The sequence below is a fragment of the Malaclemys terrapin genome, chromosome 12 (assembly GCF_027887155.1).
Source record: "Malaclemys terrapin pileata isolate rMalTer1 chromosome 12, rMalTer1.hap1, whole genome shotgun sequence".
Taxonomy (NCBI): Eukaryota; Metazoa; Chordata; order Testudines; family Emydidae; genus Malaclemys; species Malaclemys terrapin.
The window spans coordinates 35,288,109-35,311,843 of record NC_071516.1 but is presented as its reverse complement, the minus strand read 5'-3'; the positions used below and the strand labels follow the sequence as shown (position 1 = coordinate 35,311,843).

The 23,735-nt window shown below is 45.5% G+C and overlaps 2 protein-coding genes across 2 annotated transcripts; both read left to right on the top strand.

The window, feature by feature from the left end:
- The first annotated feature begins 4,679 nt into the window (after positions 1 to 4,679).
- On the top strand, positions 4,680 to 5,715 carry LOC128847103 (olfactory receptor 11A1-like). The gene is made up of 2 exons (XM_054046441.1): positions 4,680 to 5,504; positions 5,587 to 5,715. The coding sequence occupies exons 1-2, from the start codon at positions 4,680 to 4,682 to the stop codon at positions 5,713 to 5,715; spliced, it is 954 nt and encodes a 317-aa protein (XP_053902416.1).
- A 14,481-nt stretch (positions 5,716 to 20,196) lies between these two features.
- Positions 20,197 to 21,147, top strand: LOC128845883 (olfactory receptor 1020-like). Its single transcript, XM_054044948.1, has one exon. The coding sequence runs from the start codon at positions 20,197 to 20,199 to the stop codon at positions 21,145 to 21,147; it is 951 nt and encodes a 316-aa protein (XP_053900923.1).
- The last annotated feature ends 2,588 nt before the right edge of the window (positions 21,148 to 23,735 follow it).

The window sequence follows — 23,735 nt, the reverse complement described above, 5'->3', positions numbered from 1 at the left end:
CTCAATGATTGAACCCTTCTCTTAACAAAGACCCTTGTTAAAAAAACTTAACACCTCTGCCTTCAGGCAAGGAGAGATAAGATATGCATTTACCTTCAGCTCTGCCTTCCAAGCAGCTAGAAGGAAAAAAAAATCTTACTGGCTTTTGAGTTTAAAATGATTCCCACCGCTCTGCCACCATGTCAAGGCTGCTTCCCCACTTTGAACTTTAGGGTAGAAATGTGGGGACCTGCATGAAACTTCTAAGCTTAACTACCAGCTTAGATCTGATCCGCTGCCACCATCCCAAAGCTAATTCCCTTCCCTGGGTAGCCTTGAGAGACCTTCACCAATTCCCTTTTGAATACAGATCCAAACCCCTTGGATCTTAAAACAAGGAGAAATTAACCATCCCCCCTCCAACTCCTGGTGAATACAGATCCAACCCCCTTGGATCTAAAAACAAGGAAAAATCAATCAGGTTCTTAAAAAGAAGGCTTTTAATTAAAGAAAAAGGTAAAAATCATCTCTGTAAAATCAGGATGGAAAATAACTTTACAGGGTGATCAAACTTAAAGAGCTCAGAGGACCCCCGTCTAGCCTCAGGTTCAAAGTACAGCAAACAGAGATAAACACTCTAGTAAAAGGTACATTTACAAGTTGAGAAAACAAAGTAAAACTAACACGCCTTGCCTGGTTGTTTACTTACAAGTTTGAAATATGAGAGACTTGTTTAGAAAGATGTGGAGAGCCTGGATTGATGTCTGGTCCCTCTCAGTCCCAAGAGCGAACAACCCCCAAAACAAAGAGCACAAACAAAAGCCTCCCCCCCCACCAAGATTTGAAAGTATCTTGTCCCCTTATTGGTCCTTTGGGTCAGGTGTCAGCCAGGTTACCCGAGCTTCTTAACCCTTTACAGGTAAAAGGATTTTGGAGTCTCTGGCCAGGAGGGATTTTATAGTACTGTACACAGGAGAGCTGTTATCCTTCCCTTTATAGTTATGACAGATGGGGACTGGGTACATGGGCACTTGCGATGAAGGGCAACAGTGGGGTTGGTTGGAGAAAATGTAAGGTCAGCTAACTCTGCTGACATTTCCAAACTTTTCTGAGGGAATTGGATGGGAACTGAGTGTCTAAATCACTGAGACAGCTGTAAAATCTAGAATTAGATACAGACTAACACGGCTGCTACTCTGAAACATTTCTTGACAGTCACTATAGCGTTCACCCAATAAAAAGACAGATTAGTTTAGGATTACAAGTTTTTTCCCTCTCCAGGACTCTCCCTTTCAGATTAGAAATTTGACGCTGGTTTAGTTTTAGAGAATGTCATTAAATAGCAACTTCCCATTGCCCGTTGCATTCCCCACAGCAGATGTGCCTCGGGAGACTGCCTATTCCCGCAGAAGGATATATAATGAATTAGAAAAGCCGTTCCCCATTCGACAGAGGTTATGAGGCACAGAGTCACATTACCAGACATGAAATGGAGCCTCGGTAGCTTTTCTAGGTTGTTTTTCTAGTTACTGGGAAAGTGGAAGTAAGTGAATAGAGTGGGGAGAGAAAATGGACTGAATAACCTGGATCCTGGTCCCTGAAATGCTGCGTGAGGAAGTGACAACAGAGACTCCAGCTGCTGACTGCCCCGCCTTAGAGGTAAATGACCCTTTTCCTCCCTGCTCCTTGAATATTGAGGAGTTTGAAGCAATATAGGTTTGCCAGGTTACTAACTCCACTGGAATCCAAGGGGAACTGGGCACTGATCTCTCTCAAACTCCCAACCCAAAGCAAAATGACTGAATTTGGAAAAAGGAAAAAAACTGTCAGGTCACATCTATCCTAGATCCTTACCTGACCTCCATCACCCTGATATCTGGGCACCTCACTGTCTTCAATGCATCTATCCTCCTAGCACCCAATATCATGCTATTACCCCCACTTTACAGATGGGACCTGGTGTACAGAGGGGCAGATTTCTAGGCATCTCAAGATGCAGACACCCCCCACCCCCACAGTGGGACTGGAAATCGATTGGTGTTAGGTACAGCCCATACTTAGGGCCATGTGCATTGTTTGGTACCTACCGGCCTTTGGAAATCTCACCTGAAAGTCACACAAAGGGTTGGTGACAAAGCAGGGAACTGAACCAACATCTGCCGAGTCCAAGGCCAGTGCTTCAAACACAGGAGCAGCCTTCGTTCCACTCTAACCTCCTGCCCTCTACAGGGTTGTGCCCTCACTGGCAGCTCCCCCCTCATGGGGTGATGAGTGAACTGCCATGGGGAAAGCGGAGCTGCTGTTGGCTGCTACACTCAGTGCTCAGGGGGAAGACACTGACTGTAAGTAGACTTGGCACAAATCGGTTTTGTTCCTTCCCTTAGAGGGTTAATATTGGGATTATTTTATCTTTAAGATTTCCTCCCCCCCAATTTTTAACAATTAAATTTTCCAGTAGCAGGAAGCTCAGCTGGGGTTAAGGTCAGGTCAGGGTGAGGGCAGGGCTGCCAGCAGGGGGTGGGGGGCACCCGACCAGCCGAGGGATCCAAGACACCAGCGTGCAAGGGGAAGGGAAGGCATCTGCTCTGGCCCAGTGGAGCAGAGATAAACGGCTAGGGCTGGGAGCAGGAGGAGGAGGATGGTGGCGATCACTGGGCCACGGGAGTGGCCACCTCATCATTCATCCTGGCACTGGCCACTGTTGGAAGACAGGATACTGGGCTAGATAGACCTTTGTGTAAGGGGACTGTTATCCCCTTTCTAAAACTCAGTGGGGTTGTTTTGGCTGGCTAGCTCCCAGTACCAAAAGAAATGGGAAGGGTCGATGGGAAACCAGACCCTGAAACTGACAGTCCCCAGGAACAATGGGGAGAAGCCAATGCTCCAGGTCAGCCTGATTGACAGGGGGGGCAGGCTAATCAGCGAGTCAGGAGGCTGGGGGGTCCCATCCTTCATGTGAGCTGGAATTGCCTGGTCAGACAGAGTGGGGCCAAGCTAAGGAGAAAGCAGGGGCCCAAGCTGAGCTGGGAGCAGAGTTACAGAAGCAGCCCACAGAGCAGACCTGTGCTGGGAGGAGAGCTGCAGCAACCAGAGCCACAGACACAGCCCAGGTTGCTGGAGGCAGAGCAGCAGCAGCAGCAGCGTTGAGGCAGAGTGGTGGAGCTGGAACAGGGGCTGGAGCAGTCCAGAGCCGGGTGCAGTGAGCAGCTCGGGAGAGCGAGGGGGACCCTTCCTTTTAAAAAGGGAAGAAGGAGGATCTGGGGAACTACAGGCCAGTCAGCCTCACCTCGGTCCCTGGAAAAAGTGGGAGCGAGGACTCAGATCCTTTCGCTAGCCCATTTCACCGGGGTAGTGTATAAACCAGGAAAGTTCCCCACAATGGCGGGACCATTCTCCCATACATTTTTTCTCATCCAGTATGGCCGTTCTTATGTATGTTCTTATGAACTGGTCAGTCATTGTGCAGAAACCATTTGGCAGCGGGGTGGCCTCCCCCACAGCCAGGGACTCACCCTCCTCCTCACAGCCCAGGCCAACCAGGACCGCAGAGAAGGGTGTCGCCAGCCATGCGGCCGGGCAGGGAGCCCTCTGCAATTCTGCTGTTACAGCCCTGCTCATTCACTCCTGTGAAGTTGGGTGAAAGGCCCCGGGGCCCGTGACACCATCCCTGCAGGTGCAAGGCACAGGGAGAGGCTGCATTAATGCCCACTCTTCCTGATGGTTTCTGTTGTTGGTTTGGTTGTATCAGCTGATATCGACCTTTACCAATGTCTGTCAATGGAAATCAAATCCAGCGAAGCGGTACTTTTAAAGAAACCTCAAGGTGTTCACTGTCCAAATCCCATTGAAATCAAAAGGGCCTATCCTTGAAGTCAGTGGAGATTTTATCTTAGATGTCAGCAGAGAAGTTTCAGACAGAACAGAATTATTCCCGGGGTATAAAATTAACCTTGTGCATAACTCTGTGCAGGATCAGAGCCTTACTGAGCAGTTAATAAAGATTTCACATTATGTGTAATAAAGATTGCACATTTCTTACAAATTTCAAATTTTATACAGAATTTTTTCTTACAAGAAAAGATTGATTTCTAGCTAACATGATGGTTTCCAGCAGCAGTTTTTTTGGCTTTTGTTTTTAATTAAGATCACTTCGCTATACGTAGACTGCAGGACAATGAAATATTGTCCTAGAGAAGGAGACGTATTTGTCTAGTGATAAAAACTTTCAAATGGCTTATTTCAAATGGCCCATTTCCACTGCAATTCCAAGCCTTAGTTGCTTTGTTTCTCTGCTGTGGGTTCCTCTAAAATATCAAATCCTGGCTCGTTTCACCTATGGATCTCCAATCTATAAAGGCCATTGTTCTGCTCTGATAAACCAGGTAGTTAAACATGTGATTATTTGAACCAACACATTTCTGTACGGTTGTACCTATAAGCCCCATCCCCAGCGTATTTGAAAGCTTGGTGTCATCTATTTCCAGGGAGATTAATGTTTTGTTTAACCTAAAGCCTGGTCAGATATTGAATCAGTCCCACCAATCAAGAGATCGCATTTCCCCTCTCCTGCCCCCATTCTACACTCACTCATTGTTCTGGTAGCCAGCAGAGGGAGAAAATGAAAACAGTGCTGAAGTTTTCTTGAGTGAATGTTCTTTGTTTATGTGGCAGAGTTCATTTCTTTCCCATAGACACACCCCATGGTGAACATAGAACAGGGAAATGGAACGTCTCTCAAGGAATTCATCCTCCTGGGATTCGGGGATCTCCCAGAACTGCAGACCCTTCTCTTCCTGCTGTTTCCAATGATCTGCATTGCGACCATGGCTGGGAACATCCTCATCATTGTGCTAGTTGTGCCTGATCAGCACCTGCACACCCCCATGTACTTCTTCCTGGGGAACTTGTCCTGCTTGGAGACCTGCTACACCTCTACCATCCTGTCCACAGTGCTGGCCAGTCTCCTGACTGGGGACAGAACCATTTCATTCAATGGGTGTCTCACACAATTTTATTTCTTTGGTTCTCTAGTAGCTACGGAATGTCTTCTCCTGTCAGTGATGTCTTACGATAGGTATTTAGCGATATGCAATCCAATGCACTATGTAGTCTGTATGAGTGTCAAGTTTTGCCTGCAGCTTGCAGGGGGCTCTTGGATAGGTGGATTCCTAAGTGGTAGCATAACAACGTTGTCCATATGTCAGTTAATGTTCTGTGGCCCTAACGTTATTGATCATTTCTATTGTGATTTTATCCCCCTTGTAAAGCTCTCCTGCAATGATCCACACCTGATGGAAACATTGGCTTTCACACTCACTTTCCTTTCCTCACTGATCCCATTCCTATTTACCTTGATGTCCTACATCTGCATCATCGCCACCATCCTGAGAATCCCATCCACCGCCAGAAGACAAAAGGCCTTTTCCACCTGTTCCTCCCACCTCATTGTGGTGAGCATTTATTATGGAACTCTGCTGATTGTCTATATGTTACCAACCACCAACATCCTGAGCAACTTAAAGAAAGTTAAGTATCAGAGGGGTAGCCGTGTTAGTCTGAATCTGTAAAATGCAACAGAGGGTCCTGTGGCACCTTTAAGACTAAAAGAAAGTTCTGTCTGTTGTCTACACAGTCCTGACTCCCCTGGTCAATCCCCTCATCTACAGCCTGAGAAACAAAGAGGTGCAGGAGGCCCTGAGGAAAGCTTGCAGGAAATTCATGTTTGGACCATGCTAACTGATCAATTTCCCTGGGTTAAAATGGATATAACATGGGCTGGGGTATGGCCTGAACCAAAGACTGATGAAGTCCCAGGTTGTATTTCTCTGAGCTTCATCGGTCTTCAAGTCATGCTCTTAAAGATCACAGCTGTGGGAGAAAGTGGAGATGGAGAGACCTCTTAAATCCTGTGACTTTTTAGGACCTATATAAGATGCCACAGTTGGGTACTACTGGACTGGAGGGAGACTTGAACTTGTGGCTGCTCAAAGTTCAGAGAATGAGAGGAGATTGTGCTCAGTGAGAGGGTGCAGGTGAAATGGACTCAGCTGGAACACTGGGCATCTATTCCGAGTAGGTGAGAGACTTCTAGATATACACACAAACCCCTGAACAATCAGAGATCTGCATTCTAAAAATACAGGGTTGCAAGGTCAGCATAGAAATCCAACGTTAGAAAATTGAATAATTAACTTTCTTTTCATAGAGTGTATTTCATCCCCAGGCTTCATTCAAAGGAAGAGAAAAGCCAAAGGAAACCCTCTGACCTGTTCCCTAGAACACAGGACACCAGCACAGGCCTTGTATTTGTCCATTTTTCAGCAATAATTCCGGGCCAGTTGTTTCCAGATACTTAGGGTCCGATTGGGACTTTTCAAAGCCTCTGGGCACCTGGCCGGCCAGATGGGGCCCTGGAGGAGAGTCAGGCAGGGGAACACGCAAATTCCCCAGGTTGGTGCATTGCTATGCGGCCTCGGCATCTGGATGCCTGGTGTGGGGCTCCACAGGGGATGGCCAGGGGCATCTGCGACCTATTTACTTGAAACACTTGGGTGCCTGCAGGGTTTGCCATCAGCCAAGCTGGGTTTGTGAATCCCAAAGGGTTGGAATCACTCAGTGTGTTCTTGGCAGAAAACCAACTACCCAGAGTCCAAGTCCAGTGCCCTGTCTGCTCCACCACGTCCAATTGTATTTGACAATGGGACGGAAGGGTGTAAAGTGCCCAACTCTCATTCACTGTCCATAGGATTTGGTTGCCTAACATCGGCCTTTTATGGGAAAACCCAGCCTGTAGTTTTATAGCCAAACTACTATCCTGAGAACTTTCCCAGGGGATGTTTTCCACCAGTTCCTTCTCGTGTTTCTCCATTTTCTCAGTGACGCAATAACTGTGTCTCTGGCTCCAAAAGTATCGTGCAATTAAAGAACTAAACTGAGTCTGCTCTTTCTGTCATCTCTCTTGTCAGACCTCCACTTCTCTTTCCCCTTCATGTCCAGTGTGAGGAATAAATCCACCAAGGCTTGTCTACACATAGAAATGGCGCCACTTAAACTACATTGGCCTATCCCTGCCTGCCACAGAGACACTTACCCGGTGGCTGGAGAGTCAGGGCCAGACCAGCCCTGGTTAGAGAAGGGTTCCCACCTGAGGGGAATCAGGCAACATCCAATAAAGGGCAGAAGGGGGTGGGGGAAGAGGGAAACTCAGGAGGCTGAAGTGAAAGTTCAGAGAGTGAATGAGGAAGAACCCTGCAACTGGGGGAATTGCCCCAGCTAGGAAGAGCTGGGAGTGGCCTGCCAAGGCGGGCAGCACTCAGACTGGATGGGGGGAGTTTGGAGTGTAGGACAACTGCATTTTAGTTTAATAAATGAAACCTAAATGGGGGGCTGTTGCTATTGGACTGGAAGAAAACTGTGTGGAGTTTATTTGGGGAATGAAAAAGGGAAACTGCGGTGAGGGGCTGTGTTCTGGGCTTCCCTGAGGTCTCCAGGGGGCTCTGTGAGGGGGCCACTCACATAGGTGCTGACTTCTGCTGGCGCTGATGGGTGCTCGACCCCCCTCTACCCCCAGTCCCGCCCCTTCCCTGCCCCCGCCCCGTCCCCTGCTGCCCCTTCCCCGCCCCATTCCAACTGCTTCCCCTAATCCCCACCCCAGCCCCACCTCTTCCCTGCCTCCTCCTCTGAGCACACCATGTTCCCGTTCTTCTCCCCCCTCCCGGATCTTGTTATGCCGCGAAACAGCTCTTTTGCAACGGCAAGTGCTGGGAGGCAGGCGGAGAAGTGGGGATGCGGCGGGCTGAGGGGAGGAGGTGGAGGTGAGGTGGGGCAGGGGTGGGGGGCACTTGGCTGCTGGTGGGTGCAGAGCTCCCACCAATTTTTCCCTGTGGGCACAGAGTCGGTGCCTATGGCCACTCATCTAATCTAACTGGATGCAACTACACTGATGTAAAGCTGCTTGTATCAGGGTTGTTCATTCTGAAGGGGAATAAGCTATACCAGTCTAAGGGTATGTCTACACTACGAAATTAGGTCGAATTTATAGAAGCCGGTTTTATAGAAATCGGTTGTATACAGCCGATTGTGTGTGTCCCCACATAAAATGCTCTAAGTGCATTAAGTCGGCGGACCGCGCCCACAGTACCGAGGCTAGCGTCGACTTCCGAAGCGTTGCACTATGGGTAGCTATCCCACAGTTCCCGCAGTCACCGCCACTCATTGGAATTCTGGGTTGAGATCCCAATGCCTGAATGATGCAAAACGGTGTCACGGGGGGTTCTGGGTACATGTCGTCAGGCCCCTCCCCCTCCGTCAGAGCAACGGCAGACAATCGATTCACGCTTTTTTACCTAGGTTACCTGTGCAGACAACATACCACGCCACGCATGGAGCCCGCTCAGCTCAGCTCAGCTCACCATCACCATATGTCCTCTGGGTGCCGGCAGACGTGGTACTGCATTGCTACACAGGGACCTCGATATTGGTTCACTGTGTCCACGTTAAGAGGTCGTACTGGTAGAACGATTTCCAAAACAAAGTCACAATGCTAACCCGAATAATGATCCTGGTGCAAAGTCTGTGTGGAGACCTCAAATAAGTGAATCACTGTGAAACTATGTCAGTACATTCGTGGCTTTGAAAAGAACTCCAGGAATCCAAGGAACCTGTCTGTCTTCTGCATTAAAATGGCATGCTGAGAATTTACATTGATTTGCCAAGTCAAAAAAAGCCAACTGACTGTTTAACCCCTTCTAGCCATGCATCACACTATCGTAACTCTGTGCTCCTTGAGCAATGACACAACCCACCATAACCCACACACGCTCACTCTGCCTTTGCAGCGTGCTCAGATGCCAGAGCACAGAACAGCTCTAGGGCACAGACGAGACGTGGAGGAGGCGTATGAAATAACTAACTATTCATGGCAGCTAGAGGACTGGAGCTTGGGTCTCCCATCTCCTACACGAGTGCCCCAACCAGTGGGCTGGAGTGTAATTCTCAGTCTGTCTCTTTGGCCCAATGAATATCTAAATATTTCACACACACACCTTCAACAGACTGGAGTGAGAGAGGCCTGGCGCAGGGACCATCTCTTTCTTCTGTGTTTGTACAGCACTGAGTACAGTGGGGCCTGCTCTGTGTCTTGGGCTTCAAATACTAAAGACTTTTTAGTTCTGAAGCTTTTCCTTCTTTGATCCATTCCCTGAGTGGCCAGAAGAAGTTTGATTGTATTAACTTACTGTCTACCTCAAAAACCTAAACAAAACATGCTATTCACTTTTCCTTCCCGGTAATTTAATGTGCCCATTTGCAAAGTCTCAAGGGGAAATTCACCTGTGGTAAACAATGACTCAGGAGAGCCATTTATTTTCTGGTGAGACATACAAGTCAAAGCAAACCAAGGGTCTCAGCACAACTAGGGTGTCCAGCCAGGAACGTGCAGGTCTCATTACTGCTCTACTCTGCTACACAGACCCTACATGACTCTCAAGACATTCCTTGAGACAACTAAAATAGGTGAAAGGAGTTCAGATCAGAGATGGATCCTGCTCTCTGAAACCCCAGGTGAAGAGGTCACTTTTCCCTGGGCCATGGACAGAATTAACGGGTTCATGTTGTAAAGCATTTTGGTGATGGAAAACTCTCAGTGATAAGAATGAGAACATTGCTGAGGACTTTCCATCTTCAATACTGAGCAACGTTACCAATACTTTACCACAAAAACATTCTGGGTTTGTACAACTCTGAGCGCAATGGGTCTTGGTCCATGAGTAGGTCTCCTAGGGACCATTGCAACATTAATAATCAATAATAATCTCCATCAAGAATTGTGTCTTATAATAATTTACATAATCGTTAATATAGTGTTGTGACTGATACTTTTTGTATTAAGGTCATGGATCACTCTGGGTCGGGGCTTGTATGCAACTCCGAGGGGGAGGGTCACCACAGCTCCGTCAGGAACCAGAAATTGGAGTGGAGGATGATGAAGGCAAGTTACTAAGACTACACAACTCCAGAGAAGTTGCACCCTCCCAGGGATGGTTTGCATGTACTGGTTCAAGGCTCCCTTTTCCAGAGACTGGTAGCATGTCTACGCTGCAAGAGATACCGGGGCCCAACTGCAGCTACGCCACTGTCGTGTAGACACTTACTCCAGCGATCAAATGGGTTTTCTTATCTCTGTAGTAAATCCTCCTCCCCGAGAGGCGATAGCTCAGTGTGATGTTATCTGATTAAAATATGACCATGTAGATCATTGTTGTTATTACTGTTGTACAATTGCAATGAATCTTATACAAAGTGTGTCAAGTAAGGTGTCAATAGAAAAGTTATGATGTGATTGTGTTATTTGTATGCGTGTATCATTTTTGTATCTGAAGTTAAGAGTATTGGCCTCTTTCCTGCTCCAACCTCTGGACTATGATGAACTTGTACTAATGGGAACATTCTAATGAAGGGACTGAAGACCTTCCAATGATTCAGAAGCCACCAGAGACTTAACAAGCCAGCAGTTTATTCCATCACTGCTACAAGCCTGAACCAAGAACTTTGCATTTATTGTATGTATTTGATTCCTTTAACCAATCTTAATTCTCTCCTTTCTTGCTTTCTTTTTATAAATACACCTTTAGAATGTAGATATTAGAGAATTGGCAACAGCATGCTTATTGGGTAAGATCTGAGTTATATATTGACCTGGGTGTGTGGTTGGACTTTTGGGATAAGAAGAACTGTTTTGTTTGATGAAATTGGTTTAAATAACCATTCATCACTAAGTCTAGTGTCTTGTTGGTGATACAAGGACTGGAATGTCCAAGGAAACTGCTTTTCTGACTTCTTGCTAGCCAGTGTGGGAAGACAGAAGTTTACTTTTGTTGCTGGTTTGGTATATCCTATGGGGGAATAGCCACCAGTCTTGGCATGTATCTGCCCTAATACTCAGCAGTTCGTCCTGAATTTGGCATTCTCAGTTGTGAACCAATGAGGCACGGTTACGGTGCCGAAGTCAGCAGGATCCACAGAACAAGGTCAATTAAACTTTGGATCAGAACCCCAGGCTATTGAAATCTGATACTGAGAGTTTTAAAGGTTAAAGGTCAGTGACCATGAGCCAGAAGGCATCAGCAGAAGCAATCAAACTGCAAGCCCTGAGAGAGAGCCTGTGTCTTGAACATGAACAAAGAATAGCAAATATTCGATAGCAGGAACTAGAAGCTAAGGCAAAAGTGGACAGACTTAAGCTCCAACACCCAAGAATAAAAGAAGAACAGGAGTACTTGTGGCACCTTAGAGACTAACAAATTTATTAGAGCATAAGCTTTCGTGGACTACAGCCCACTTCTTCGGATGCATAAGAAGAAGTGGGCTGTAGTCCACGAAAGCTTATGCTCTAATAAATTTGTTAGTCTCTAAGGTGCCACAAGTACTCCTGTTCTTCTTTTTGCGGATACAGACTAACACGGCTGTTACTCTGAAACTTGCCAAGAATAAAAGAACAGCAAAAACTGTATCATCTTGGAAGTCCAGTTCATAACAAAGTTGGTATGTTGTTCCATTATGAGATATGTTTACTAAAGTTAATATCATAAACCAGTCACAGGAAAGGAATAATCCTGAGCCTGTGTCTACTAAGGGCAGTGACTTGCCTATTGAGGGTTTCTCCAAATGTTTGTCTGAGGAAAATAGCTGTTTGTCTGTACAAAAAAGTGCTTTCTATGTGAGTGAAAGTTTCTGAATGTCTGTCTAATATCTGAGAAGTGAATCTGGAATTAGATAAAACCCAGAGAGAACTCTTAATCAGGAGCAGGTTTCTCTAGAGCAGATTAAAGTTGATGGTCAGGTTAAAGACCTAACTGAGGAAGAAAAGGGTAGCTGTTTTATGGGTAATGGATTGTTGGCAAGTGAAGCTTGTGAAAGTAAGCCTGAACAAGGTAGAAGTGATTTGCTTAAAGCAGCTCAGTGCAATGAGACACTATCTGCAGAGAATAGCAATTTATCTGTTGGGAGTGATAACTTGCCTGTTAAGAAAGCTGTCGCCCACTTTCCAAGTATCGGTCTGAAATCAGCTATGGGTGCTGGGACAAAGGAAAGGATACCTCCATTGGTTTGTCTGTTAAGAATAGCTGTGTGTGTGTGTGTGTGTGTGTGTGTGTGTGTGTGTGTGTGTGTGTGTGTGTGTGTAGGTAGCTCTTTGTCTGTGGAGCAGACATAAAGTGCTTCTCAGCTTATGCTACTTGAAAGTTTATCAGTTGGACCAGAGTTGGTTCTGGATTTAACAAAAGCCCAGGAAAGAATGTTACTAAGTTTGTGTCTGCTGGGGAGAACGGCATTGTAACTAGATGGCATCCAGTTATTGTCATAGCAAAGTCCCAGGGACTAGGCGATTCTGGTGCTTCTATTTTGCCTGTTGCTAGTGTGTTAATGAGAAAAGGTATGACAACTCTGTTTAACCAGGTTGATATAATGACCAGGGCGCAAGGAGAGCATGAAGGTGATTTAAATGTGTTACCCACTGACAGTGTGGAAACTTGTAACAAGGAGGGAATGGTCCCTAAGCCTGCGTGTGTTGAGCCTGGTAACCTGCATGTTGCCAATGAGGAAAATTGCAAAGGGAAAGAGAGAGCCTCTGACCTTTTAACTATGGAGTCTAGCTACTTGCATAAAAGGGAATTGTGTGAAAATCCTCCTAATGTGCCAGAGGTGATTCTGGATTTAAGTGAAACCCAGAAAGAGTCTGTTGTTGCTCAGGAAAATGTTCCTTTAGAGCAAGCCCTAGGTGAAGAGGGTAAGGGCAGAATTTCTCTGAAAGATGGATTGTTGCTTAGAGAAGCTCCTAAGAAAAGAATCCTCATGGTAGCTTTTGCAAGCAGGGGTGTAGAAGTGATTGAGGTAATTTCAGTTCCTAACTTCCAGAGTCTTTCAGATGTGTATGGATCCACTGACCCAGCTTTAGAAAGATCCAGTGTGGATAGCTAAAAGAAGGTTTTAGATGGAACGAAAACTGTAAGGGAATTTAAACAGCTCTATATGCACATGGCTATGCTTGACCAACTTTTTGGGATGAGAACGATGTTGAGACATGAATGTCGGCATGTTGATTCTTTAAATGAATAGCTAGTGTCTCAGGTTCAAAGGGAAGGCTGGATTCCTGGCTATAGACAGCAAAGCAGCCTTGTGGATAAACCCATAGATGGTTTGAATATGTCCTGTGCTTTCTTAGTAAGCTCTGATATATCTAATGCCTTGAGGATGCCAAAATTGGTAGTTGAAAAGCAGAACTGTAGTTCAGAGATGATGACAATAAATGGTTGTGTCTCCTTAAGGTGTGGTGTCCATGCAATCTACCTAGCTGACAAGAGAGGAATAAAGTTGCCCATAGCTGCTAGCAATAAGAACATAGCCAGACAGACCATAGATTATGGCATACCAGAAATCTCAAATTTCAACCCTCTAAAAAGGGGAAAGAAGGAAGGCAAGTTAACCCATGAAAGGCCAAATCCCCTTATAGACTTTCCTCACTCATCTCTAAAATAGTAAAGCCTCAAGGATGTGGTTAAACTAAAAACCTATGTTAAGGAAAATTCTGAGGTAAAGAAAATGCTACAAAGGGTTGAAAGGGATATTGAAGAAACTGACTAAAATGGTCTATTTAAACAAAAAGCTTGACGTGACCATGTGCTTGTAAATGTACAATTGTGATTGATTTGATGTGAATATTAATGCTAATGTGAACTCTTGTGACTAGTTTGTTGCTAATACCAAAATCTGTAAAAATGTACAATATGTATGAGCTTTTGGAAAAACCCTTGAACATGTTGTGAGTGAGACATAAGAACTCACTATATGCTAGAAGCCTTTATGGTTATACTGTTTCATTTCACGGCAACACACTTCACGTTAAAAGGCCTTGTGATTCTCATGTTTCAGTTAGTGCTTGTGTCATAAATATAAAGGGAAGGGTAACCACCTTTCTGTATACAGGACTATAAAATCCCTCCTGGCCAGAGGCACAAAATCCTCTTACCTGCAAAGGGTTAAGAAGCTCAAGTAACCTGGCTGGTACCTGACCAAAAGGACCAATAAGGGGACAAGATATTTTCAAATCTGGGGTGGGGGGAGGAAAGACTTTGTTCTGTCTGTTCCATGTGGCTTTTGCCGGAGACAGATCAAGGAAGCAAGCAATCCAACTCCTATAGAGTTGGTAAGTATTTAGCAAGAAAATGCATTAGATTATCTTTTGTTTTGGCTTGTGAATTTCTCTGTGCTGGGGGGGAATGTGTATTCCCGTTTTTTTCTTTTTGTAACTTTAAGGTTTTGCCTAGCAGGAAATCCTCTGTGTTTTGAATCTGATTGCCTGTGAGATTATCTTCCATTCTAATCTTATAGAGTTACTCCTTTCACCTTTATTCTTTCTAATAAAGTTCTGGGTTTTTTTTTAGAATCTGATTGGGTTTTTTAGTATCCTAAAAACCCAAGGCTGGTCTGTGCTCATCTTGTTTATTCTCAAGGCTCCCCAGGAAAGGGGGCGTAGGACTTGGGGGGATATTTTGGGGAAATAGGACTCAAAGAGGTCCTTTCTCTGATTCTTTGTTTGAATCACTTGGTGGTGGCAGCATTTACCTAATCCAAGGTACAAGGGAAAATTTGTGCCTTGGGGAAGTTTTAACCTAAACTGGTAGAAATAAGCTTAGGGGGGGTCTTTCATACGGGTCCCCATATTTGTACCCTAAAGTTCAGAGTGGGGAGGGAACCCTGACAGCTTGTAACTAGTCTTGAAACTGTACTCTGACTAAAAGACATTACACACAGAATGTGCTCTAGGAAAGGGGAAACTGAGGCACACTACCATATTGCTTCCATGGCTAAATGCCAAAATTTATACGCTATGAAGAACATTAATATCTACATTGACTTCATGTTAATTGGGTTCTAAACATTTGCCAGAGCTTGGATGGATAAAATTGTTATTTTCATTAGCTCATAGCAAGTTTGCATGAGATGTATAGGAATTATGCTGCAACAGCAAATCCAATCCACTATTGGGCTAACCAAGTTTGACTTTGGGTTTATAAAGGGATTAAATAATATTATTACTTCCATAATGAACCTTACACAGAAAATGCCTCTTTTTATCAAACATGATTTTGATAAACCATTTCTGTTATACAATGATACTTCTAATATTGGTTTTGAAGCTGTAGTAATACAGAACTAAGAATGGGAAGTTTCTATGATGCATTCAGCAGTGTCTGGGACACCCCTTCCAGAATCAATTTTGTGTTGGCGGTGTGACATTATCTGATTAAAATATGACCCTGTAGATCATTGTTGTTACCACTGTTGTACAATTGGAAAGAATCTTATACAAAGTGTGTCAAGTAAGGTGTCAATAGAAAAGTGATGATTTGCTGAATATGATTGTGTTACTTGTGTGCGTGTATCATTTTTGTATCTGACGTTATGAGAAATGGCTCCAACCTCTGGACTATGATGAACCTGTACTAATGGGAGCATTCTAACCAAGGGACTGAGGATCTTCCAATGATTCGGAAGCAACCAAAGACTTCACAAGCCAGCAGTTTATTCCATCACTTCTACAAGCCTGATCCAAGAACTTTGCATTTATTGTATGTATTTGATTCCTTTAAGCAATTCTAACTCTTACTTTTCTTCCTTTCTTTTTATAAATAAACCTTTAGACTGTAGATACTAAAGGATTGGCCACAGCATGATTATTGGGTAAGACCTGAGTTATATATTCACCTGGGTGTATGGCTGGTCCTTTGGGATCAAAAGAACCCTTTAGTTTGATGCAATTGGTTTAAATAACCCCTCCTCATTAAGTTTAGTGTTTTGGTGGTGGTGCAGGGGCTGGAATGACTAAGAAGACTGCTTTTTGGCTTTCTTATTAGCTACTGTGGTGAGACAGAAGTTTATTTTGTTGCTGGTTTGGTATATCTTATGGGAGAATAACCACCAGTTTTGGGGTGTGTCTACTCTATTTCTCAGCAGTTTGTCCTGCATTTGGTATTCTCAGTTGTGACACACAGAGGCACGGTGACACTCGGTCAACAGAAGAATTATATTTTCAAACTAGTGGTGTTTGCAGTGTGCTGGGGGGAGGTCGACATGACTGTGTTGCAGAAGGCATACAATTGTCCTCAGCCCTGAGCGATGTAGCTAAGTTGATCTAAGTTTTAAGTGTAGACCAGCCCTAGGAAGCACAGAAATGAATAAGTTCTCTTTCCACGATGAGAGGGCCAAGGAGACTTGGCCCCACTTGGGCCCCATAAGGCTGCTGGGTGACTCCTGGTGTGTTTGATGTTTGTTTTAAATCTGTTTGTTGTCATTTAAGGATCTGTTCCTCAGTAATGCTTTCACCCTGAAAACAAATGTGCTGTGTGGTAACTCAGAAGAGTTGGCAATACCTGTTTGTAGCCCTTGGAGAGAAAGCAATGCAGTGGTGCTGGGCGTTAGGTAGATTGGCTTGCTGGGGACCTCCCTGTTCAAGGCAGGGAGCTGTGCAGTCTTAAAACCCCCTGCCAGATGAGAGTGGGAGAAGGTCCCTGCCAAGAGACAAGTGACGGCTGGAGACCTGAATGGGAACTTTCAGAGTGGACCATGGAGGGGGAAAACATGTGCAGTTACCCTGAAATTGTGACAATAATTCCCCTAATTCTACACATCGTTCCATTGTTTTCCTAACGATTCCTATTTAATTATTGTTGTTTGATTATTAAGAGAGAAATTGATAAGTGTCTAGAAGGTCTGGGGAAAATGAACCATACAGAGGACTGAGCGGCTGTAAAAATAAATCTTATCACACATGTGCCATTATTGTCAGTGGAATTATACAGTGGCTGATGGGGTTGCACTGATGTGACATGTTCGGGTGTTACACGATGTTGGACACTTTGTATCACTAGGACAATGTTGGAAAATATCCGATTGCCTTCGCTACTGGCACTACCGTGTGGCTGGCTGAGTGGCTCAGTTTCCAAAACCAATGGGATTCAGTAACAGAGAGCGAAGCCATGAGCTGGGCGACTGGGGTAGTGGATAAAGTAGCATTAAAAGACAGGAATCAGACAGTGGGGGTGTCATAACTATAAAGGGAAGTGTAACAGCTCTCCTGTGTACAGTACTATAAAATCCCTCCTGGCCAGAGACTCCAAAATCCTTTTCCCTGTAAAGGGTTAAGAAGCTCAGGTAACCTGGCTGACACCTGACCCAAAGGACCAATAGGGGGACAAGATACTTTCAAATCTTGTGGGGGGGAGGCTTTTGTTTGTGCTCTTTGTTTTGGGGGGTTGTTCGCTCTTGGGACTAAGAGGGACCAGACATCAATCCAGGCTCTCCACATCTTTCTGAACAAGTCTCTCATATTTCAAACTTGTAAATAAACAGCCAGGCAAGGTGTGTTAGTTTACCTTTGTTTTCTCAACTTGTAAATGTACCTTTTACTAGAGTGTTTATCTCTGTTTGCTGTACTTTGAACCTAAGGCTAGAGGGGGAATCCTCTGAGCTCTTTAAGTTTGATTACCCTGTAAAGTTATTTTCCATCCTGATTTTACAGAGATGATTTTTACCTTTTTCTTTAATTAAAAGCCTTCTTTTTAAGAACCTGATTGATTTTTCCTTGTTTTTAGATCCAAGGGGGTTGGATCTTGATCCACCAGGAGTTTGTGGGAGGAAGGAGGGGGGATGGTTAATTTCTCCTTGTTTTAAGATCCAAGGGGTTTGGATCTGTATGCACCAGGGAATTGGTGAAGAGTTTCTCAAGGCTACCCAGGGAAGGGAATTAGCTTTGGGAATGATGGCAGCGGACCAGATCTAAGATGGTAGTTAAGCTTAGAAGTTTTCATGCAGGCCCCCACATTTGTACCCTAAAGTTCAGAGTGGGGAAGCAGCCTTGACAGGGGGGAAGCCAGTTTGGGGAGCTAGCTCATTGGGTTGTGTGTCCTGTGCTAGTTCATAATCCCCCTTCACCCGGAACATGAAGTTAATCGTGTAGGCAGACAACACCAGCGGGGAGTGGAAGCAAACTCACAGCAGGACTGAGGAACCAGTCAATTGATGGGGATCAATATGAAAATTGAAAGGTGGATAAGGAACTGGTTAAAGGGGAGACTACAACAGGTCATACTGAAAGGTGAACTGTCAGGCTGGAAGGAGGTTACTAGTGGAGTTCCTCAGGGATCGGTTTTGAGACCAATCTTATTTAATCTTTTTATTACTGACCTTGGCACAAAAAGTGAGAATGTGCTAATAAAGTTTGCGGATGACACAAAGCTGGGAGGTATTGCTAATACAGAGAAGGACCGGGATATCATACAGGAAGATCTGGATGACCTTGTAAACTGGAGTAATAGTAACAGGATGAAATTTAATAGTGAAAAGTGCAAGGTCATGCATTTAGGGATTAATAACAAGAATTTTGGTTATAAATTGGGGACACTTCAGTTGGAAGTAACAGAGGAGGAGAAGGATCTCGGAGTATTGGTTGATCACAGGATGACTATGAGCCACCAATGTGATATGGCCGTTAAAAAAGCTAAGGCGGTCTTGGGATGCATCAGGCGAGGTATTTCCAGTAAAGATAAGGAGGTGTTAGTACCGTTATACAAGGCACTGGTGAGACCTCATCTGGAATATTGTGTGCAGTTCTGGTCTCCCATGTTTAAGAAGGATGAATTCAAACTGGAACAGGTACAGAGAAGGGCTACTAGGATGATCCGAGGAATGGAAAACCTGTCTTATGAAAGGAGACTCAAAGAGCTTGGCTTGTTTAGCCTAACCAAAAGAAGGCTGAGGGGAGATATGATTGCTCTCTATAAATATATCAGAGGGATAAATATCAGGGAGGGAGAGGAATTATTTAAGCTTAGTACCAATGTGGACACAAGAACAAATAGATATAAACTGGACATTAGGAAGTTTAGACTTGAAATTAGACGAAGGTTTCTAACCATTAGAGGAGTGAAGTTCTGGAACAGCCTTCCAAGGGGAGTAGTGGGGGCAAAAGAAATATCTGGCTTCAAGACTAAGCTTGATAAGTTTATGGAGGGGATGGTATGATGGGATAGCATAATTTTGGCAATTAATTGATCTTTGATTATTAGCAGGTAAATATGCCCAATGGCTTGTGATGGGATGTTAGATGGGGTGGGATCTGAGTTACTACAGAGAATTCTTTCCTGGGTGCTGGCTGGTGAGTCTTGCCCACATGATCAGGATTTAACTGATCATCATATTTGGGGTCGGGAAGGAATTTTCCTCCAGGGCAGATTGGCAGAGGCCCTGGAGGTTTTTCGCCTTCCTCTGCAGTGTGGGGCATGGGTCACTTGCTGGAGGGTTCTCTGCACCTTGTGGTCTTTAAACCACAATTTGAGGACTTCAATAACTCGGGCATAGGTTAGGGGTTTGTTACAGGATTGGGTGGGTGAGATTCTGTGGCCTGCGTTGTGCTGGAGGTCAGACTAGATGATCATAATGGTCCTTTCTGACATTAAAGTCTATGAGTCTATGTATTGCAGACAGAAACAAAACAAAACTCAATTGGTGAGTGTTTCTGAGGGAAAGTAACCAAAACACCATGGTGGTTGTGATGCTGGCCAAGGACGCCATAAGGGGAGTGAAGTATAAATTTGGCATCAGTTTGTGATGCAACAGCTCAGTGACGAGTCTCTCTCCCTCTCTGGAGAGGTCTAGGATGAATGTCTAAAAATGGAAAAAGAATAAAAGCAGGAAAGGGCTGGACCTTGTTTCATGGAGACTAACATAACTTGCCTTGACAGCATGTTGATCACTGTCCCCACTCTTGGCTGAGTCCACTAGAGCCTGCTAGCCGTTAGCTGAACCGATAATAGGTTTGCACTGCAAGAACTCACAGTCCACCCTAGTGATCCATGGGGACCACTTGTCAAAGTTACAAACGACTAATACAAAATGGCTTTCCCGGTTTTGACATCAATATGCACAACGGTGTGTGTGGTTTTTTACCTGCATCGATCTCTTAACTGACCAGAAGGGGGTGATAATGGAATCTCAAAGATCTAAATATGAAATTAGCCTCCAGAGTCTTGGTTCTTCATTGACCCTCAGGATGAGGGGCCTTATGGAATATTTATGGAACTAAATTGATGCCAAAGCGTGATAAAAATGTATCCTCTACAGATTGCATTGTAAATTTTGGTTTCTTTACCCTAGTTGCACCTCATGGTGAACCAAGAGCAAATGAATCAAACATCTCTAACAGAATTAATCCTGCGAGGATTTGGGAATCTCCCTGAGATACAAACTCTTCTCTTCCTGCTGTTTTTCATCATCTACATCGCAACCGTAGCCGGGAAGATCCTGATATCTGCGCTAGTTCTGGCTGATCAGCACCTTCACACCCCCATGTACTTCTTTCTGGGGAACTTGTCCTGCTTGGAGACCTCCTACACCTCCACCATCCTGCCCAGGGTGCTGGCTGGTCTCCTGAATGGGGATAGGACCATTTCATTTAGTGGCTGCCTCACCCAATATTATTTCTTTGGTTCTCTGGTGGTTACAGAATGCCTTCTCCTATCGGTGATGTCTTACGATCAGTACTTAGCAATATGTAATCCACTGCATTATGCAGCCCGTATGAATGGCAGGGCCTGCCTCCAGCTTGCAGATGGCTCTTGGATAGGGGGCTTCTTATGTAGTGGCATATCAACATTGTCGATATCTCAGTTAATGTTCTGTGGCCCCAACGTTATTGATCATTTCTTTTGCAACTTTTTCCCTCTTGTAAAGCTCTCCTGCAATGACCCACACCTGATGGAAACATTGGCTTTCACACTCAGCTTCCTTTCCTCACTGGTCCCATTCCTACTTACCTTGATGTCCTACATCTGCATCATCGCCAACATCCTGAGAATACCATCCACCACTGGAAGGCAAAAGGCCTTTTCCACCTGCTCCTCCCACCTCATTGTGGTGAGCATTTTTTATGGAACTCTGCTGATTGTCTATATGTTCCCAACCATTGACATCCTGAGTGACTTCAAGAAAGTTCTGTCTGTTGTCTACACAGTCCTGACTCCCCTGGTCAATTCCCTCATCTACAGCCTGAGAAACAAAGAGGTGCAGGAGGCCCTGAGGAAAGCTTGCAGGAAATTCATATTTGGACCATGCTAACCGGTCAATTTCATTGGGTTAAAATAGATATAACATGGGCTGGGGTAGGGCCTGAACCAAAGACTGCTGAAGTCCCATGCTGTATTTCTCTGAGCTTCATTGGTCTTCAAGTCATGCTCTTAAAGATCACAGCTCTGGGAGAAAGTGGACAGGGAGAGACTTCTTAAATCCTGTGACGCCAGCCTTTTTAGGACCTATATAAGATACCGCAGGTGGGTACTACTGGGCAGGTGGGACACTTGAATTTGTGGCTGCTCAAAGTTCAGAGAATGAGGGGAGATTGTGCTCAGTGAGAGGGTTCAGGGAAGTGGACTCAGCTGGAACACTGGGCATCTATTCCGGGTAGGGTGAGAGACTTCTAGATATACACACAAACCCCTGAACAATCAGACATCTGCATTCTAAAAATACAGACTTGCAATGTCAGCATAGAAATCCAATGTTAGAAAATTGAATAATTAACTTTCTTTTCATAGAATGTATTTGATCCCCAGGCTTCATTCAAAGGAAGAGAAAAGCCAAAGGAAACCCTCTGATCTGTGCCCCAGAACAAAAGACACCAGGACAGGACTCGGATTTATCTGTTTTTCAGCAATAATTCAGGGCCAGTTGTTTCCAGATACTTAGGGCCCAATTGGGATTTTCCAAAGCCTCTGGGCACCTGACTAGCAGGTGGGGCCCTGGAGAAGAATCAGGCAGGGAAACGCCCACCTTCCCCAGGTTTGTGCATCACTCTGGGGCCTTGGCGTCCGGATGCCTGGTGTGGTGCTCCAGAGGGCACGGCCAGTGGCACGTGTGGCCCATTTACTTGAAACACTTGGGTGCCTGCAGGGTTTTCCGGCAGCCAAGCTGCGTTTGTGAATCCAAGAGGGTTGGAATCACTCAGTGTGTTCTTGGCAGGAAACCAAATATCCAGAGTCCCAGTCCAAAGTCCTGTCTGCTCCAGCACGTCCAATTGCATTTGACAATGGGACTGAAGGGTGTGAGGTGCCCAACTCTCATTCACTGTCTATAGGATTTGGTTGCCTAACGTCGGCCTTTTATGGGAAAACCCAGCCTGTACATTTACAGCCAAACCAGTATCCTGAGAACTTTCCCAGGGAATGTTTTCCACTAGTTCCTTCTCGTGTTTCTCCATTTTCTCAGTGACCAAAAGTATCGTGCAATAAAAGAACAAAACTGAGTCTGCTCTTTCTGTCGTCAATCTTGTCAGACCTCCACTTATCTCTCCCCTTCATGTCCAGTGTGAGGAATAAATGAGTCAAGACTTGTCTACACATAGAAATTGCACCACTTAAACTACATTGGCCTATCCTTGCCTATGACAGGGCTGGGTACCCGGTAGCTGGCGAGTCAGGGCCAGGCTATACCTAGTTAGAGAAGGGTTCCCACCTGAAGGGACTCAGGCAATATCCAATAAAGGGCAGAAGGCAGATGGGGGAGGAGGGAAACTCAGGAGGCTGAAGTGAAAGTTCAGAGAGTGAATGAGGGAAAACCCTGCAACTGGGGGAATTGCTCCAGCTCAGAGGAGCTGGGAGTAGCCTGCTAAGGCGGGCAAGACTCAGACCGGACGGGGGGAGTTTGGGGTGTAGGCAACTGGAAGGAAGGTGTCATCTGCATTTTAGTTTTGAAGGGTAACTTAATAAATGGAACCTAAAAGGGGGGATGTTGCTATTGGACTGGAAAAAACCTCTGTGGAGTTTATTTGGGGAATGAAGAACGGTAACTGAGGTGAGGGGCTGAATTCTGGGCTTCCCTGAGGCCTCCAGGTGGCTCTGGAGAGGGCCACTCAAATAGGCGCCGATTTCTGCTGGCGCTTGTGGGTGGTCAACCCCCCTCTGCCCCTTGTCCCACCCCTTTCCCTGCCCCGCCCTGCCCCCTGCTGCCCCTTCTCCACCCCCATTCCAACCCCTTTTCCAAATCCCCACCCCAGCCCCACCTCTTCCCTGCCTCCTCCCATGAGCACACCACCTTCCCGTTCCTCGCCCCTCCCTCCCAGAGCTAGTTATGCTGCGAAACAGCTGTTTTGTGGCGGCAAGTGCTGGGAGGCAGGCGGAGAAGCGGGGAAGCAGGGACGTGGCGGGCTGAGGGGAGGAGGTGGAGGTGAGGTGGGGCAGGGGTGGGGAGCACTTGGCTGACGGTGGGTGCACCCACCAATTTTTCCCCATGGGTGCTCCAGCCCCATAGCACCCACAGAGTCGGAGCCTATGGCCACTTATCTAATCTAACTGGATACAACTACACTGATGTCAAGCTGCTTGAATGAGGATAGTTCATTCCAAAGGGGGATAAGCTATACCAGTCCAAAGAACCCCGATATTGGTTCGCTGTGTCCGCGCTAGAGGTTGTACTGGTTGAATGATTTCCAAAACAAAGTCACACCACTAACCAAAATAATGATCCTGGTGCAAAGTCTGTGTGGAGACCTCACGTAAGTGAATCCCTGTGAAACTACGTCAGTATGTTCGTGGCTTTGAAAAGAACTCTGGGAATCCAAAGAACCTGTCTGTCTTCTGCATTAAAATGGCATGCTGAGAATTTACGCTGATTTGCCAGGTCAAAAACAACTGACTGACAGAAAGAGGCCT